Here is a 17,412-nt window from a genome sequence, read left to right on the forward strand (position 1 = left end):
CCAGTCTCTCCCGACTTTCCCACCTACTCATGGGAGCCACTGTGCAGGGGAGGAGGTGGCTGGGGAAGCCTCCCTATTACTCTGTAATTATTTCACACCATATATAGCATCAGTCCCTTAATAACAGGGGCTGTGACCTCCCCTCCTAAGATCATAAGGGCCAGTTTGCTCAACCCTACACAAACTCTGTGAGTTCTCATCAAGCGATCTTCCAGCTCCTATTTAAGCTCCTGCAGTGATGGAGAGCACCCTTCCTCCTCTGGCAGTGCTAGAGTGAATGCAGTATTCACTCAAGTAGCTGTCCCACTTTTGCTCTCTCAGCTACCCATCTCTAGGGATAACCTAAAATTCCAGGGAGGGCAATTAGGTGGCACATATGCCACTACTTCCCGCCCCGTGCCATAAAAGGCATCAATAATCCATCATTTGAGTACTCTTTCCATCTGAGCCCACCTGCAACATCCTTCTCCAAACAGCCCTCCAGGCAGCTGGTTCAAACTGGCCATAGCTAATACTCAAGAAAAACTCTATTATCCCTGGGCAGAGGTTAGCCTGCCAGAGGCACTCACCAGAGGCACCGGGTCACAGCCACCCGGATTGTGAGCACAGAGCCTCCACAGGCTGGGTCCTCCTCAGTCCTAACTGGCCTCACATCTCCATAGCACCTGGTATCTAACAGGGCATGCAGTTGGAGCTCAAGTGAGGGTTTGTGCTCTTCATGTGGCCTCTGAACAGATGTTTGCCAAGCACCTCCTGCACCCAGGTGCTCTGCTAGGCACGCTCAAACTGAGCTTGGCTCTGAGCTCAGCCCACTTAAGAGAAGAGCCTCTTTGATGCCGTCTGCCACTTTCCTCTCCTCAAGGCCCTGGGTGGTCTATGTAGGCAGGGATCCCACCCTGAGAGGATGCTGAGCTCCCAAACACAGCCACTCTGCCTCTCATATTATCACTTCTGTTTGCTAAGCCGGGTCATAGCTGATCCAGCCAGCTCCAACCGGTGGCTTTGGGAGGATTAAGGCAGAATTACCCAAGCATAATTACATGTCTCTCTGCTATCTGCTCCGCACAGCTCTCTTAATGGGATGTTTGCATTCAGCCTCTCTGTTTAATTGATTAAGTGTCCTGAGTACCCCCCAACTGGGCCAAGGACAGAGTGGGCATGCAGAAGTCTTCCTTGAGTGAGGGGAGCTGAGACCAGGCAGAGCTGGCCAGAGTTGGGTCAAAAAGGATCTTCAAGAGGCCCAGGGCTTTAGGATGATTTCTAAACTTGACCTTTCCTTCTCTACCTCTAGCCTCAGGCCCGATATCCACAAGGACGCTGTAGGGAGAGAGATTATTCCACCTCGGTCTGTGTGTCTGCCAGTTTTAAATGTAAAATCACAAAGCAAACTGCCTTCAAACCCAGCAGCATTTCCCAGTGAGGTCCATCCCCTCCTTGTGCTGCCACCCCAAAACAGCCACAAAGACTGCGTCCCAGGGCAAGACCTGGCACTGACCATAGACCCCTGATTCCCTCCAGCCCCTGATTGGCATCTGCTCAGCCCTGAGGCCCCTGGGGCTGCCTTCGCATTTGCTGTCTTTCTCTGCATTTTCCCCTTTAGCTGTGATGGGCTTGCCAGCAAGGGAGGTGGCAGAATTCAGGGATTCGACACCTTGGGACCCTCGTCAGGAGAGGAGGGAGAGCTGCAGGGCTGTTGTCCAGAACGGTTATAACTGGAAACACAATGGCAGTGGTGATGATGATGATTATCATGACAATGAGGCTCATGATGAATGGGAATGAGATGAAGGTCTTGTCGATATGGAGGAAGATGGGTAGACCAAGGACTCGGCTCCCTGTTTTCTGTCTGTCTGTCCATCCAGGTTGGGGTGTGGAGTCCTGCCGACGGGCTCAACATCACGGAGGTTGCCAAAGGCCGAGGCCCTAATGTCACCGACTCTCTGACAAACAGATCACTCATTGTCACCACAGTGCTGGTAAGAGCCTGCAGCCCCTGCAGGAAGGACTGTCCGACCTGGGGGTGGGGTGGCAGTTTGGGCTGCAGAGTCCCCTCTATTCCCTCCACCCAGAAGATGGAGGCTGCAGGTAGGTGGAGACATTTAGAGTCAGCAGCAAGCTCTCAGAGAGCAGCTGGAGCGCAGCAGCGCTGCTCACTGTCATGGGCGGAAGCCGCTGCGTTTTTGCGTCTCACTCCCACTCACTCCCCAAGTCCTTGATGTCTGAGTAGGAACCATGCTGGATGGTGGAATTAAGGGGGTTTGACTGCCCATTGCAACCTGAGCGAGGATCCACCTCTCCCACCCCGGTTCCCAGGCAAAAGCATTTCCCAGCTGTGGTGGGAAAGTCACCCCAGCTGTGGTAGGTGCTGTGGCCACACCTTGAGAGCCCAGCAGGTGCTGGGAGCCTATACACATGCCGCATTCTATAGTGGCCCTTCCGAGAGCCATCAGCCACTGCCACACCCCCTGCCCGGAATCACACCCCATCTTCTCTCTATTCCCCAGCTAAATAGCACCGCCTTCTCCTGACCCGTTTCAAACCAAGAAGCAACTCTGGGGGCCTCTCTGCACCTTTGAGCTCACACGTGGGCAGGAGGACAGACCCAGGCTGCTGGCCTCCTTGTGCTGCCAGTGCTGTGCCCCCGCTCCACCTGTGCCTGTCCCTCCTGGAAGGCCTCAGAGGTGTCCAGAGACTCAGGACAGATCCTCTCAGGGACACAGCCCTGCTTCTGGGGGCTCAAGCCAAGCCATCTTGGGGAGAGGCAGCCCAGTCACAGCCTGGTGAATTATGACTGAAGACCCTTTGAGGACAATGCTAGCTCTAGTCAGCTCCAACTTATAATAAAGCAAATATATTTATAAGTACCATATGCTGGGGTCATTCCTCTACACAAAAGGAAGTTCAACCTGTTTTGGATATAGTGAGGCTGCCTTGGAGCAGAACCCAGGACAGGCTGGTCACCCTATACCTGGCCCCTTCCACGGTGCTCAGACAGGGCTTGTTCTCACCCACGTGCCCTCAGAGGCAGCCAAACCAGGCCCTACTGGGTGGTCTTAGGTCCTCCTCCCTGGGATGATTCACCGTATATGTGCTTGGTGGCTGGGTGGCAGATGTCATGGAACAGGAAGGGAAGCAATGGGGAAAAAAACCATTCTTCCAGGTAGCCCAGTGAGTGGCAGATACCAGGCATCCTGTTGGCATCCAGAGATAAATGTTAGTCTGTGAGTCTCACCATCAGCCCTCGGGGTTAGGATGATTGAGAGGATCTGAGCTAAAGCTGATGGAGATCTCACGGTGGCTCCAGACAAGCTGCCGACAGAGCCTGAAGAGGTGGTCTCGGGGGACACCTGTCCCCCTCTTTGGGGCAAGACCCCTACTAGCATCTTCCCTAAAACCACACATCCTGCTGGCCTTTATTGATCAACTTTTTGTTAACTAAACAAATATAAAAATCAGTCTGCTAAAACCAATAAGCAAAAATATCTCAAGAGGAACAGGGTAAAAAAAAAAGAAAAACCTGTGATGTCAAAATATAAAGGATGAAAGTAAACAAATAACAAGAGCAAAGGGATTAGGGTGAAGGCTAATGTGCAATTAAAGGGATATTGATGTGGATAAAAATAGAAAAGGTAAAGGAGGGTTAAAAAGAGACAAAATAAAAAGGTTAAAAGGAAAATAATAAAGAGAAAATGAAGATAAGGAATGAGATAAAAAGGAAAGATAGTAAGAAAGATGAAAAATTAAATAATTTATAGCTCTGACTAGACAAGGTAAAAAATGTAACACCCAAATGTCAAAAAGCGAAAGGATAAAAGTGTGACAAAGCTAAAATATAAAAGGGTAAAAATAAAATAATAAAAAGGTGCTAAAAGATTAAAAGCAGAGCTGCATAAAATGTGAGATATAAATAAAACACTTTTCACAAGGCAAGATTAAAAAAAGGTAAAACTAGGATGATTTAAGAGATTAGGAAGAGAGATGATTAAATAGCTAAGGTGAGTCAGTCACAAAACAATACTCTGAACAGTAAGAGGCAAGCTAAAGATAATATACCAAAAGGATACAAAATATAAGCACCTTGAAAGACCATGGGGCTAAATTTTATTAAAATGGTAGCAGCCTGATTTCAAGGGCATAAAACCCTTCTGCAGAGGCACAGGGGATTTTCGCTACATAAGCAGAGGCAGAATCCAGGAGACACCCCATGCTCTTGACCTGTGAGTGCTTACAGCTTCTCTGTCAATACTTGCAGCTTCTTGCAAAGATCCCTGACCTGCTGTGCTCACTGAATCCCCAGAGGTTTCATTCCCAGTATCCTACTGGTTCCTAGGCACCCCAGGGCTAGGAAAGGAGAGAACCCCTCTTGGCCCATAGCCTGGTCACAGCTCCATCTGTCCCACAGCCTCTCAGCTGCAAGGCATCTGGGCAGATACAACCCCAGAGCTCTTAGGGACATGCAGTGCCACCAGGACACGAGGAGAGAACAGTTTGATGATCAAAAGCACAGACCTTTGGGGTGGAGTCCTGGCTTTGATGTTGATTTGCCATATGACCCTGAGAAACTGCTTACCCGCCCTGTGCCTCAGTTTCTCCACCTGAAAAAGGGAGGTGGTAATAATTGTACCTACTTCATAGAGTTCAGAGGATGAATGATTAATTAAGTGGCATAGAGTGCTGTCTAAGTGACAGCTGCTATTGTTATTCATTATTATTGATTACAAATCCAGTCCCCAGTGAGCTCAGCTTGAATACAGCATGCTGAGTGAGAGATCTTGAGAAAACCTCCACTCTGTCCACAGGCAGAGCCCTGAACTTCACCAAAGACCACTGCCCATGGCCACAGAGGTGATCTCTAGTACAGGCGTTCCGTTACAAACTTAATTTGCATTTGAGTACTTTCCAGGTTCATGGCCATCACCATAGTCCCCCACTCTGCCCCCTAGCCCTCCCTATTTGTTTACACTGGGCTGCTTCTTATAGTTATGTTTCTCAGCTGGCAATTGGAGGCATTAGGGTTTGCAGCCTCATAGGTCCCTCATAGTCCTAGTCTCCTACTGAGATATAGAACTCCAGATCAACCACCACCTCACCTTCTATCTTGGCCACGGTCTCAGCTCCTGAAGCAGATATCCTGCCACCTATGGATGGGGCCACTGACAATCTTAACCCCATCATGTAGTATCAAATACTCACATGGCCTGGGGTGACTAATGATTCAGCTGTCTCCATCCCCACTGCCCAGAGATCACTGGAGGGTGAGGTGTGCTTCTCCCTATGGGGCAGTGAGAGAAGCCTACTCTTTCCTGGAGGCAGGAGAATGGAGGGAATGACCTCTGGAGTATCCCTAACGGGGACAGAGGGTGTGACACAGTCTTTACATGGGCCTCCAAGAAAGTCTATGTAACCGGAAGTGTCCTCGGAGTCTCCTGAAAGAGATGCTCACTCCCATGCAAGGACTGGCCTACGGCCCCCTGAAACTAGAGCTGCTCCAGATGCTCCAGAGAATGTTCTCAAAAGGCTCAGCATGGTCTGCCTGTCTTGGAGCCCTAAGGGATGCTCTCAGGCTTGGGCTCTTTGGGACAGCTAAAAGGTGACAGGGAGTGGCCCAGCCCCAGCTGCTGTGGCTAAAAATCCAGCCCCATGCTTGGCAACCTGAATGTAGGGCCAGCACCTCCTGCTGAGAGCACAGCCCCAGCCTGTCTAGGAGGATGCAGGGCAACAGCACTTTCCAAGGTACCAGTACACAACATCAAACTGCTCTGCCTCTAGGGAACAGGGCCTGGATCCAAGACCCCTGATGAGGGGGAGTTTCTCCTCCCCTTTTTTTCCCAGGAATCTGGTGTGGCAGAAAGCAGCAGCTCTGTGTGAGCTGCCCCCAAACCTACCTCTTATTCTCCCCTCTCCTGAATCCCCAGCGTTAGGTGCTAAAGGTGCCTTACCCTGGACAGACAGATGGACAGAGCCCTGGCACTGCCCTTTCTGGCCCCTCAGAGCCATTGGCAGCCTTCTCCATTCCTGAGATCGAGACAGCAGCAGCAGGAGCCTGGATGCCTGCCCTCCCCCGCCCTCTCACCGCCAGGCCCCAGCCTCTGTTCTGGTTCCACTCTTCCACGAGCTCATGAAAAATTCATCTGCCCAAACCTCAGCTCAAACACTGAGAAAACACACCCGGCCCACTCTTGGGAGCCCAGCTTTTGAAGGTTCAAGGCTCACATCGTTTGGCTGCCAATGTGAGCCACGATGTGGGCATGCGTGCGGGTGTGTGGGTGGGTGTAGGACCAGCTACACATGGGTATCTGGATACTCACTGATGGGTGAATTTGTGCCGTGTGCACATCGTGACCCACATAGGCTCAACTGCCTGCCAGGCAAGCCCGACACTCAGCACCCAGCAGCAAGGGAGGGGAAAAAGCCGGGGCTAGAGTGTTGGCTGGGAGAACTATCCCAGGCTGGGAACCATTCTAGGCCCCTCCTGCTGGGAGAACAGGACTCCTGATACTGTGTGCTGGTTCTAACTGGTTAAAGCCAAGGCCTCAGGTCCAAGGTCCTTGGCCTCTGTGTCTGAGAAGGGCTAGGCAGACAAGACATCTGAAAATGTGGTGCATTTGTGCCAAGGACATTGTATATACTTGTGCATGCATGTGTGGCTGTGGGCTGATAATACCTGTCAGAAGGGAGCTTCAGAACCCAGATATCAGGTAGCCAATCCCTGGATCCTTCCCGAATTGGGGATAACCCCCAAGACTCCCTCTTCCAACTCCATGGACCCTGTCACTAGGAGAGGCTTAGCGCTAGGCCTGGCTTGCACGCTGGGATAAGTGATCGGAGAGAAACCGGACCAAGAGCCCTGACAACGGAAAGTCAGAAACGGTTATTTTTCTGGACCCCTGTTTTCCGTGACTTGTTGAAGAGAAATATTACCCCTGTTCCTGTCGCTGTTCTCCCAGAGCAATAGGAGAACGTGAAGTTATGAAATTGAGGGCACCTTCACTGAGCAATCGATTAGCAGCCGAGAGAGCTTGTGAATTGGCTGTCTGGACATTTCCAGTAATAAATTGTGAAATAGTCCGTGAATAAGTAGTTGGCGGAGTTCAGAATTACCCCCTAGGAAATGTTGCAGGTCTAGAGACACATTACCAAGGCGAGCACCATTTTAATGCTCTGGGCTTTGGCTGTTAAATATGTATGCCATCCGCAAAGCACTTCCCGAAATTAATGGCATTTTACAGCTGCTCTGAAGGCAGCATATTTATATGGAGATGTATAGATTCTGGGGCTGTGGTGGCTTCACAAATGAAGTGCTAATTTTAGAGGATCAGGCCAGGGAGGGGCGTGAAGACAGGGTCAGGAAGTGAGCTATATCAGGGACCTTTCCTGAAATGGTTTTCCACTATCAGCCATGAGTTTTAACCTTTGATGACATTGGGCGTGGCCTCTAGGCTGCAAAGGTCACTGCAGTAACTGGCCAAATAGCATACAAGAAAAAGATAAGGATGATAATGATTAATAATAATAATAATAATAATATTGGCAGCTAACAGTTGCCAGGCACTATTCTGAGTGCTTTTCATAGACTGACTCATTTTATCCTCACAACAACCTTGTAAAGCAGGTTCTATTATTTTCCCCATTTTACAGAAGGAGGTAAATTTTGCCTAGGATTCTATGTGTGGTTGGTGGATCCTCTGGGAAAGATGGTACCTTCTCTCCAATTCTTTCCATCAGCTAAAGTCAGGGCCACCAGGTGCAGTGGTACAACTTGTCCATCGCACAAAAGCATCAACCGAAAGACCCTGCTCGCCAGGCCCCATGCCAGGGTGCGGGAGCATTGCCCAGAGATGAAATTGCATGAAGGCAGTGCGTGGACTAGCCAATCAGTGCGTGAACCAGCCAATGTCCTCCTTCCTCCAGCCTCAGCACTTTTCCCAGGCCCCACGTGGACTCTTCTCCAACCTTGTTGAGCTGCCTACTTGGTTGGAAGGCGAGTGAGAGAGGCACTGAGATTAAGCATGGCGCCTAGCCAAGGGTCCAGCTTCCTACCAAGTTAGACTCGGAATCCCTGGATAGTCAGGAATCCCTTGGGGATTCAGAGACCGCCCCACCCCCACCAGTTCTTTCTCTGAAGTATCCCTAAGGACTGTTGAAAAGCTCCAGTGGATCAATCATGGGGCAGGATGGAATCTAGAAAAGTAGCACTGCTGGGAGAGAGAGCCAAAGACTCAAGCCTGCCGCCACAGCGGGAGCCCAGCAGGAGGCTGCTGGTGAGCATCTGCTCCTAGGACCTCTGACGAGGGTCTTCACCGGGTCTTCCACTGCCCATCCCACCCAGGGGCTCATGAGGTCAAGGGAATGGCCCCGCCAGTTGAGTGAAGGATGAGGCGCCTCCATAGTTAAGCATGTGCCTTAATCTGGGCATGCGGACATGAGCTTCCTGGTTTCCTGCATTCTGTCAGCTAACCATGGTCACACAGCCACTGAAGGCTTGAGACATTCTGTCACGTCGGGGTGCTGAGGCAGGTCTGGAGACGTTTGGCTGACAGAAAGAGGTCTAGGAGCTATAGGCAGGAACAGGGCAGGGGGCGAAGGAAGGAGGCTCAGGTGAGTCAGAAGAAGACCAGAGTTGTCCAGGAACAGGCTCTGGGATGGCAGCCCTTTACCTGATTTGGGGATCTGGAAAAGCAGATTAACTCCAGAAGGTCTGACCCCAGGGAACAGACAGGAGAGCCAAGCCAGACAGAGGTGCAGCTGACTGGGAAGGATTGGAACTGGATCCCATCACTGTAGTTCAGCTCCTGTGTGATTCTGGGCAACTTACTGACCTTCTCTGAACCTGAATTTCCTCATCTGTCACGTAGGGACAGTGTTACTATCTTGCCAGCTAGTGAGGCTTAAATCAAACAGTCTGTGACAAAGAGTTTAAATCAGTGCCTGGTGCAGGGTAGGAACTCAATCGTGTTGAATTTTCTGGGAGTTCAGCGCATCCATCACGGACACGGGATGGGGCTTTGTGAGTGAAGCCAGATAGACAGTGCCGGCAGAAGCTTGGACTTGCGGGTTGACCTGGATTCGGACTTGCTGCATCAGAGCCCACAGTTCCTCACACTGCATATCTCAACTGGATGAAGTGGATCGCCTCTCTCCACTGGCTCTTCTGCCTCTTCTCCCAGTTATTCTTTGCAGGGTTGCCAGGGGTTTGTTTCTAAATGAGAAATCAGACAAAGTCATGCTCTGTTCAAATCCGGTCCCAGGCTCCCCATCACCCAGAAAGAAAGAAGCCTGTGGCAGGTGGAGGGGGTGGATGGTGGGGGGTCTGGCATGGGACAGGCATCTCTGACCCACAAGCACCTTCCTGGGGATCACCTGCCCCTGAGGGAGGAGCACCATGGGCCTCAGGCACAGAACTCGCACTCTGGGATCACACTAACCAGAATTCAGATCTTCTCTCCCTGCCAGCTAGGGGGGCTTGCACAAGTCACATATCCTCATGAACTTCACTTTCTGCATCTATAAAATGGGATTATTCATACCCACCCCAGAGGGCTGACATTAAGGTGAAATGAGGCAATACCAGCTCCTGTCTGCTGAGCTCTGCTGGGCTCTGTGCTAGGCCCCCCATGGGCATAAACTCATTTGCTAATTGACCAGTGCCCAACACAGTCACACACCGATGAGCTGTCCCTGTTACCAGTAATCACTCCCCTGGGATCCTAACATAGGGGACTGAGGAGGTTCTTGGAAAGAGAGAACGGCATCCGGGAGCGTGTAAATCTAATCTTTTAAATTGGAGTTGGAAGAGAAGTTAGAGCAGACGGCTTTCTGAAGGGCTTTCTACAGCAGTGTCCTCAGACTTGAGTGGACATCAGAATTCCCTGGAGGGCTTCTGAAAACACAGATCACTGGGCTCTCCCCAGAGTTTCCGGTTCAGTTAGGTCTGGGGTGGGGCCTGAGAATGTGCATTTCTAACAAGTTCCCAGGCGATGCTGATGCTGCGGGTGCAGGGACCACACGCTGAGCCTCTATTACTAGTGCAGCAAAGAGACCATGGGCCTTGGGATCAGTCTCCAGTTCAAAGCCCTGCTCCACCGCTCACTAGCTCTGTAACCACTGGGCAGTTAAATCAGTAGTGCCTACTGAGCTCCCGCCCTGTACCAGGTAGCCATTCATGAGGCCCCCAGCTGGCTCTCAGGACATGTGCTTTCCCGCTCCTGACTTCACGGGCCCTTTGTCTAAGCCACCGCAAGTGGTTTATAAAAACATGAGCAGAGGTCCTAGCCCTGACTCTCCAGTGCAAGCCTGCCTCCGCCCTAGCTGCTCAGTCTTCGTCACTCCCTGCCCATCTATCTCTGCAGGAGGAGCCCTTTGTCATGTTTCGGAAGTCAGACAGGACGCTATACGGGAATGACCGGTTCGAGGGCTACTGCATCGACCTGCTGAAGGAGCTGGCCCACATCCTCGGTTTCTCCTATGAGATCCGGCTGGTGGAGGATGGCAAGTACGGGGCACAGGATGACAAGGGCCAGTGGAACGGCATGGTCAAGGAGCTCATCGACCACGTAAGCATGGATGGGAGCACGGGAGGGCTCAGGACCCTGGGGAGGCTTGGCCAAGCGCTGTCTGCACCACAGGGCTGGGCAGCCTGGCAGAGGAAGGCCCTGGGGACAGGAGTGATGGAGATGAATGCTGTGACCTTGAGGACTGGGGGGCTTCAGCCGAAGAAGTGCACCCCAGCTCTCATGGGCTGCCTTGCTCATACTCCCAACGCCATTCCCCTTCGTACACACACAGATGCACTGGCCTCCATCTGATTCAGAGCCGGCCCCACTGGCATCTTTGATGAACTTGCTCTGGAGGAGGCCTGCGGCTTCTTGGTATCTTCTGCTCCTTTAAAAACCACCAGAGGATGCCCCAGCTATGGGGCAAGGCACCCACATGAGACACTTCACCAAATTCTTGGACACAGAGAGAAACCTGTCACTGCATTGAGTAACTCTGGGTCTAGTGGGAGTCCAGGAAGCTGAGAGCTGGGAAGAAGGGATGAGCAGGGCCTGGCTGGAAGCACCAAGGAGTCAGCCTCTTCCTCTGCCTGGGATTAGGAGAGGACTGAGGACAGCTGGGAGCCCAAGCAGGCAGGTGAGGGGGGTTAGGGGTGTACCTGGGCTTCTTGAGACATTGGGAGGAAGAGGGAGAAGCCACAGGCTGGGGACACCACCACAAGGGAGGAATCAGGAGGCCCTGGGCTCGAGTCCAAGTTCTTCCTCATTAGCTTTGTGAACAGGGGCAAGTCACTCGACCTCTCTGAGCAGTTTCCCCATCTGTAAATTGGGCATGTTGATACCCCTTCCTCACGCGATTGTTGTCATAGTGGCACAAGACTGGGCCTAGAGTAAGTTCAGTAAGAGGGTCCCTGGTAAGATGCTGTGAGCAAACACATCATAGTTCTCAGATGCCCAGGCTGTGGCCCAGCAGGTCTGGGTTCAAGCCTCAGTTTTGTTGTGTGACCGGGTAAGTTCATCAATCTCACTAAGGCTCAATTTCTTTATTTCTAAAATAGGAGTAATTGTTGCTATTGTTAGAGACAGAATCACCCAAGCTGGAGTGCAGTGGTGCCATCACAGCTCACTGCAGCCTCAAACTCCTGGGCTCAAGTGAGCCTCCTGCTTCAGCCTCCTGAGTAGCTGGGACTACAGGCACAAGGCACTGCACCTGGCTAATTTTGTGTGTGTGTGTGTGTGTGTGTGTGTGTGTGTGGAGAACAGGGTCTCACTTTGTTGTCCAGACTGTTCTCAAACTCCTGGATTCAAGTAACCCTCCTGCCTTGGCCTCCCAAAGTGCTGAGATTACAGGCATGAGCCACCATGCCCTGCCTAAAATAGGAGTAATTAGCAACTACCATAGCTCCTGTGGTTGTTGGGGGAATTAAATAAGGCACGATTTCCACAGGCTTACCTGGCACACAATAAACGTGACTTGCCTTCCAGCTCAGGGCCCTCAACTTGACTGAAGCATTTTCTATCAAGGAGCTGCTGCTGAATTCAAGGACCTGATCCATACTGGACCCCTTAGATTCCTTCTCTCATTTATCCTTATAACAGCCCGGTGAGGTAGGTACTGTTATTAACACCCATTTTACAGATGGGGAGACTAAGGCAGAGAGAGATGAAGTGGTGGAGCCAGAATTTGGAGCCTCCCTGCCTTGTAGGCCTGTGTTCCAGCTTCTACAAAGAACCATCCTGACCCCAGGGGCCAGGACAGAGGGAGGTTCATGCAGAGATCTTTGCAACCCACAGAGTACCAGCCAAAGGTTTTTATGACTTCACCTCTCCAGGATGGGAGCAGGCAGCATCGGGGCCTTCGGTTAAGCCCCCTTGCCTCTGTCTGAGGGGAGCTGCCTACAGAGACCTTGGAGGTCGCAAGTTGGGAGGGAGGCTGGAGCTCAAGGCATGAAGGCTGGAGCCTGGCCCAGTGGAGTCACTTCCTAGTCCCCAGCAAATTGGGCTCCTATGGAAGTCTAATAGGAGACTCAAATGATCAAGAGCATGAACTCAAGCCGGGTTTGATTCAAACTCTTCCACTTGCTAGCTGTGCATTCCTGGACAAGTTTCTTAACCTCTCTGTGCCTCAGTTTCTGCATCTGTAAAAGGGAAATGATATTAATAGGACCTACCTCATAAGATTGTTAGGAGGATTAAGTTAACATAGTGTATTACGTAGTCATCACCATGTCAGTATTTACTATTATTATTTTTATTTTTATCCTTACAACTATTCCTTGGAGGCTGGGGAGGGGGCTTTAGGAAGTCCCCTTATCTCTCTGAGCTGCACTTTCCTAACCTGACAGTGAGAATAACAATACCTGCTCCACGTTTTTCACAGCTTGTTGTGAGCCTCAGAGGAGACAACTGGTGGGGAAGCAGCTTCTAGATTGTAGAATTCAACATAAATGGAAGGGAGTGGTGTTGTCACCGTTATTAGTAATAACTATAATTATTATGGAAATTAGTCAGCAGGCCCCAGAGGCATCTCCATCTTATCCACTCCCCTGCGTTTATGAGTGGGGCTTGGAGTCTGGGGCTCCGGGTAGGCTCTGCGGCTGTCATTTGCAGAGGCAAGCTGGGCAGGGGAGAGGGAAGATCACGTGGAAGGTGGAGGCTGTGTGCGGAGTGAGTGGGGCTGGGCCACCCTCACCACTCACAACATCTCCAGTGGCCCCACAGCTTTGAAGAGCTGTTTGCAAGGGAATGTGATCAGAGAAGCCCAGCATCAGCCTGACCTCCCTAAGCTGACCCCCACTCAGCTGGGAAAAGGAGGGAGTGTCGTCACGGCCTCCGAGCAGCCAGGCGGTGCTTTGGGAAGCGCAGTATTCATCAGGGTTACAGGCCTGACGGGACATGCAGGGGACCTTGTTAAGCCCGATTCCCTACAATTGATGAGCCTATTAATCCTAGCTTGGTGCCATTTTTAATAACATCATAACCGTTTATTAGTGTCGTCAGATAATCAGTCTTCTCACTAGCCCATAGAAAGCATGGTAAAGGCTTGGCAATATTATTACTTCCTTATTAGGGATCTGAATGTAGGTATAAAGATGATGAATGCCCACCTTTGTAAGTATCTGCCCCCCGGGGCCCATTTGGAGGCCCTGGGTGGAGGCTCTGACCAGCAGGACTTAAAAAGCCCTTCCCGGATACTCCCTGCTCGCCTCTGTCCCATGCCACATGGTCTTCCAAGGGTTGCAGAGGAAGATGGGGTGGCTAGAGGACGCATCGCCTCCTGCTGACACACTTGCCTGCCCCAAGTCGCCTTGAACTATAGGGACAACAACAGACACGATCAGACAGAGCAGTGATTATTCCCTCCATCCCCCATCTCTCTTCCAAATTTTGCTCTCTCTATATTTACTGCCTGCTTGTCTGTTTCCTCTTTCAAAAATCTTCTACTCACATCTGTGCCTTAAATTATTCCCACGTGTTTTGATGACTCTGGAATCTAACCGAAATGGGTTCAAATTCTGGGTCTAGCACATTTCAGCTGACAGCAGGAAAGTTATTCCATTTCTCCGGCCTCCATTTCTGTGTCTACAAAATGGGGATAATAAAAGAGCCTCCTGCCTGGCATTGGTAGGAAGGTTTAATGAGATATGGCACCAAAATGCTTCGCCAAGTTCCCGGTGCTCAGTAAACACTCAGTACACAGAAGCCGTCCCTCTCATCACTGTTCCTTCCAGGGACAGCCTCCCTGTCTAAAGTATGTCCATGATTGAATGTGATGGTGGTGGGAGGGTGGCCCCGCAGCCGTGGTCATCCTGCCAGGCCACAGTAGTCCAGGACCTAGACCTTACCCCCACTGGATCCAAACAGGGAGCCTCGAGGAGCTGACTCACATTGATCAGACTCACAGGGAACTGAGGCACAAGCAAGGTGCCACCTTCTTACTTTACTTGGAGCATTGGCTTTTTCTGACACTGGGAGTCCCCATCTTCCATCCAGAGCTTCTGTGTCCTGGCACCAGGTGCCCAGGAGCCCACTTGGGGTGTGCAGGGGCAGAACCCCAAGAGTGGACAGCCTGGAGCCAAGAGGAGGGCTGCTGCTGGAGAAGGGGGAAAGAGGTAGGCCTTGAAGTGTCTCAGGTGCTGAACCAAGGAACTGGATTTTAATCCCGAGGGCTATGGAGAATTTGAACCCACTGAAGTGGAGCCAGGGGGTGACATCGACTTGACACTTGAGGAAGGTCACTCTGCTGCTATGCCAAACCTGAGCCAGTATGGAGGCCATCGCTGGGACCCAAGCAGGGCGAGTGCTGCTCTAGGAAAGGAGGGAAGTAGATGCACAGCCAGCAGACAAGCAGGTAGAACTGATGAGGCTGGTGATTGGTTGGATGGATGAGGTGGGGGAAAGGGAGGAGTTACGGACAGGGCATGGAATTCTACTCTGGACAGTTAAGGAGGTGATGGTGTCCTGCTCACATCAAAGGCCCCCTGGAGAAATTGAGGATTTGGGAAACGTAGTGAGGTCCATTTGGGATGTGTTGGGATTAGGGTCCCCGTAGATGGCTGGCCCTGTGGCTGGGCACTTGGAGGAAGGAGCAGGGCTGGAGGCTGAGGTCTAGGAGTCATCAGCACATCCTGCAGGGAGCCTGGGAGGTGGAGACGACAGCTGCTCAGGGAGAGCAGAGATGAGGACCTGGGGTGGGACCCTGAATGGCACAGATGAAAGGGTGGAAGCCACAAGATGCCTGGGCTGGCAAGGCTGGAGGGGAATGAAGAGAATCAGGAGAGCATGGGGTGAAGGAGGCCCAAGGAGGAGAGGCTACTAGAAAGGGGGGAGGGTCAGTGGCCGCAAGGAAGTCAAAGGAGATGAGGAATGAGCATCCACGAGTTGGCACAAGCATGACCTCCTCAGGGTACAAGGTCAGCCCCAGCAGGGTCCTTGAGTACTGCTGTTCTCAAATTTCACCCTCGGAGACCCAGGATTCTGTCCTGGCTGCTCTCCCAGCCCCCTGCATCAGAGCAAGAGGGAGGCTAACGGGGATGCATAAAAGCTCTGCAGGCCACGGGAAATTGATTCTTTTCTCTCTAAGTTGTTACATATCACTGCAGTATGGATGGCCAGATAAGAAGTTTTCCCTGCCTCATAGATGGGGCTGGACCAAGATGAAGTATGGAACACAATGGAGACAAAGAGTCATCACTGGTAGGCTTAGCATATTGTATACTTTCCTGTGGAGAAGTTGTACCACCCACACATCCGCTCTGCTTCTCAGTAACACTGAGTGCAGACCAGGGAGGGTGGCACAGCTAGAAGTGCCAATTTACCTGTGTGACTCTTCTTACCGATGGGGAGCACCTGATGGGCTAAACTTCGCTGCTGCCCCAACACCTGGCATGGGCTGGACACACACAGAGCAGCCTCGCTGAATGAGGGACATGTGGGTGAACACATGGACTTGCATGCTTTGCCCAGAGGCATGGTTGTTGTGGGGTCATGACTAGCTGGATTCCCAGCCATGGTGTGTGAGAGGAGGGCCTCATGTCAAGGCCATGATCCCATTGCCCACCGTGTCCACCATCGTCCAACTGGAAGCAGATCTGAGTTCTGGCCCTCATGCATGGGTGTCGGGAGGAGCCTCACACCCTTGTTTGTATGGCCAGGAAATGCTCTCCCCAAGCTACCTCCTTTGGGCTGGGCCAGCACACTTGCAAGTGAAGCATGCTGGGAGCTCCCCTAGGGCAAGTCAGAATCCTGGAGGGGACAGGGCAGTTGAGGGCAGGGGAAACTGCAAAGCTGGACTCTTGTTGGAGCAGCCAGGTTGCCCAGAGCAATGACTGTGGAGCCCTGGGGGAGCTCGGGATGTCTCCAGGGTCTGTCTGGGGAGACCAGGGAAGCAAGTGAGGGGTGCAGGAGGGACTTGGGGCCCCATCGAGAGTCACTGCAGAACTGTCAGTTCCAGAATTCAGTGAGCAGAGACCAGCCTGGGAAAAGGCTTGGAAAGAGCCTGGCAGGGGTCCAGGTCCGGACAAACAGGTGTAAGAGAGCAAGAGGGCTTGAGGGATGAAGGGAGTATTGGGGAAAACCGAGGTCAGAAGGAGCAGCTGAAACATGCAAGCTCCCCTGCTGAGGATCATTCCTTCCTTCATCAATTCCACGAAAGTTTATTGAGCAATGTCTCAGCCTGGGAGCCTGCAGAGCAGAGCCTGAGGCAGGGGATTATGTCATTACTCAATTAGGGGTTGTTGTGCCAGGAAGAGAATGAGGGGCAGGGGCAAGGGACGTGGAGCAGGAAGGAGGAAGGCAACACAAGGATGTGTTATTGAGCTGGTTGCCATAGAGGGTGACTAATGTCTCAGTCTGTGAGTCTGCACCCTGGAAAAACTTTACAAAGTGTGTCTCAGGACCATCTCTTGGGGTAAGCAGAGGAAGGGAAAACAGGTTTATCCACCGGCTCCTGACTCCCATGCATTCTGGGTTTGGCATGGTGGCCATGGGAACCAACTGGGATCTTGCAGCAGGGTCTATGAGAAACCACAGGGCTGGAGGCCAGAGGTGGCCAGTTGGGCAGGCATTGAGATGCTGTCAGATTGGACCTGCATGAGGTTGGCCAGTGCCAGAGGACCTGAAAGGCTGCCTGAGAGGGGTCTCAGCCCAGCCCCAACTGATAATGTGCCAGACCTGGGGCAGTGACTAGGGAGTGAGGGTGACCCAGGCAGACATGGTCCTTACCCCCCAGGGGCAAACAATGAATCAGACAAGTGAGATTTCATTAAGATTTTGATCAGTGCTGCAACAGGAAAGATAGAGGGCTTTGGGAGTGTACCCCAAGGAAAAGGCCTCAAGCCTCCCTGAGGAAGTGACTATTAGGCTGTGACCTGAAGAATGAGGAAGAGATGTCCCAGGCAGGTCTAAGACACATGTCTGG

General features: G+C 51.8%; 1 protein-coding gene across 3 annotated transcripts in view; it reads left to right on the plus strand.

Annotated features, from left to right (window-relative positions):
• GRIK3 (glutamate ionotropic receptor kainate type subunit 3) overlaps positions 1-17,412 on the plus strand; it is a 237,973-nt gene that overhangs the window by 181,173 nt on the left and 39,388 nt on the right. For all 3 annotated transcript variants that reach the window (XM_063657508.1, XM_054448627.2, XM_054448636.2), the window contains exons 9-10: positions 1,863-1,976; positions 10,350-10,553. In XM_063657508.1, the coding sequence (XP_063513578.1) occupies positions 1,863-1,976; positions 10,350-10,553 (318 nt within the window). The remainder of the gene's footprint in view (positions 1-1,862; positions 1,977-10,349; positions 10,554-17,412) is intronic.

Source organism: Pongo pygmaeus, chromosome 1, assembly GCF_028885625.2.
Source record: "Pongo pygmaeus isolate AG05252 chromosome 1, NHGRI_mPonPyg2-v2.0_pri, whole genome shotgun sequence".
Lineage (NCBI taxonomy): Eukaryota > Metazoa > Chordata > Mammalia > Primates > Hominidae > Pongo > Pongo pygmaeus.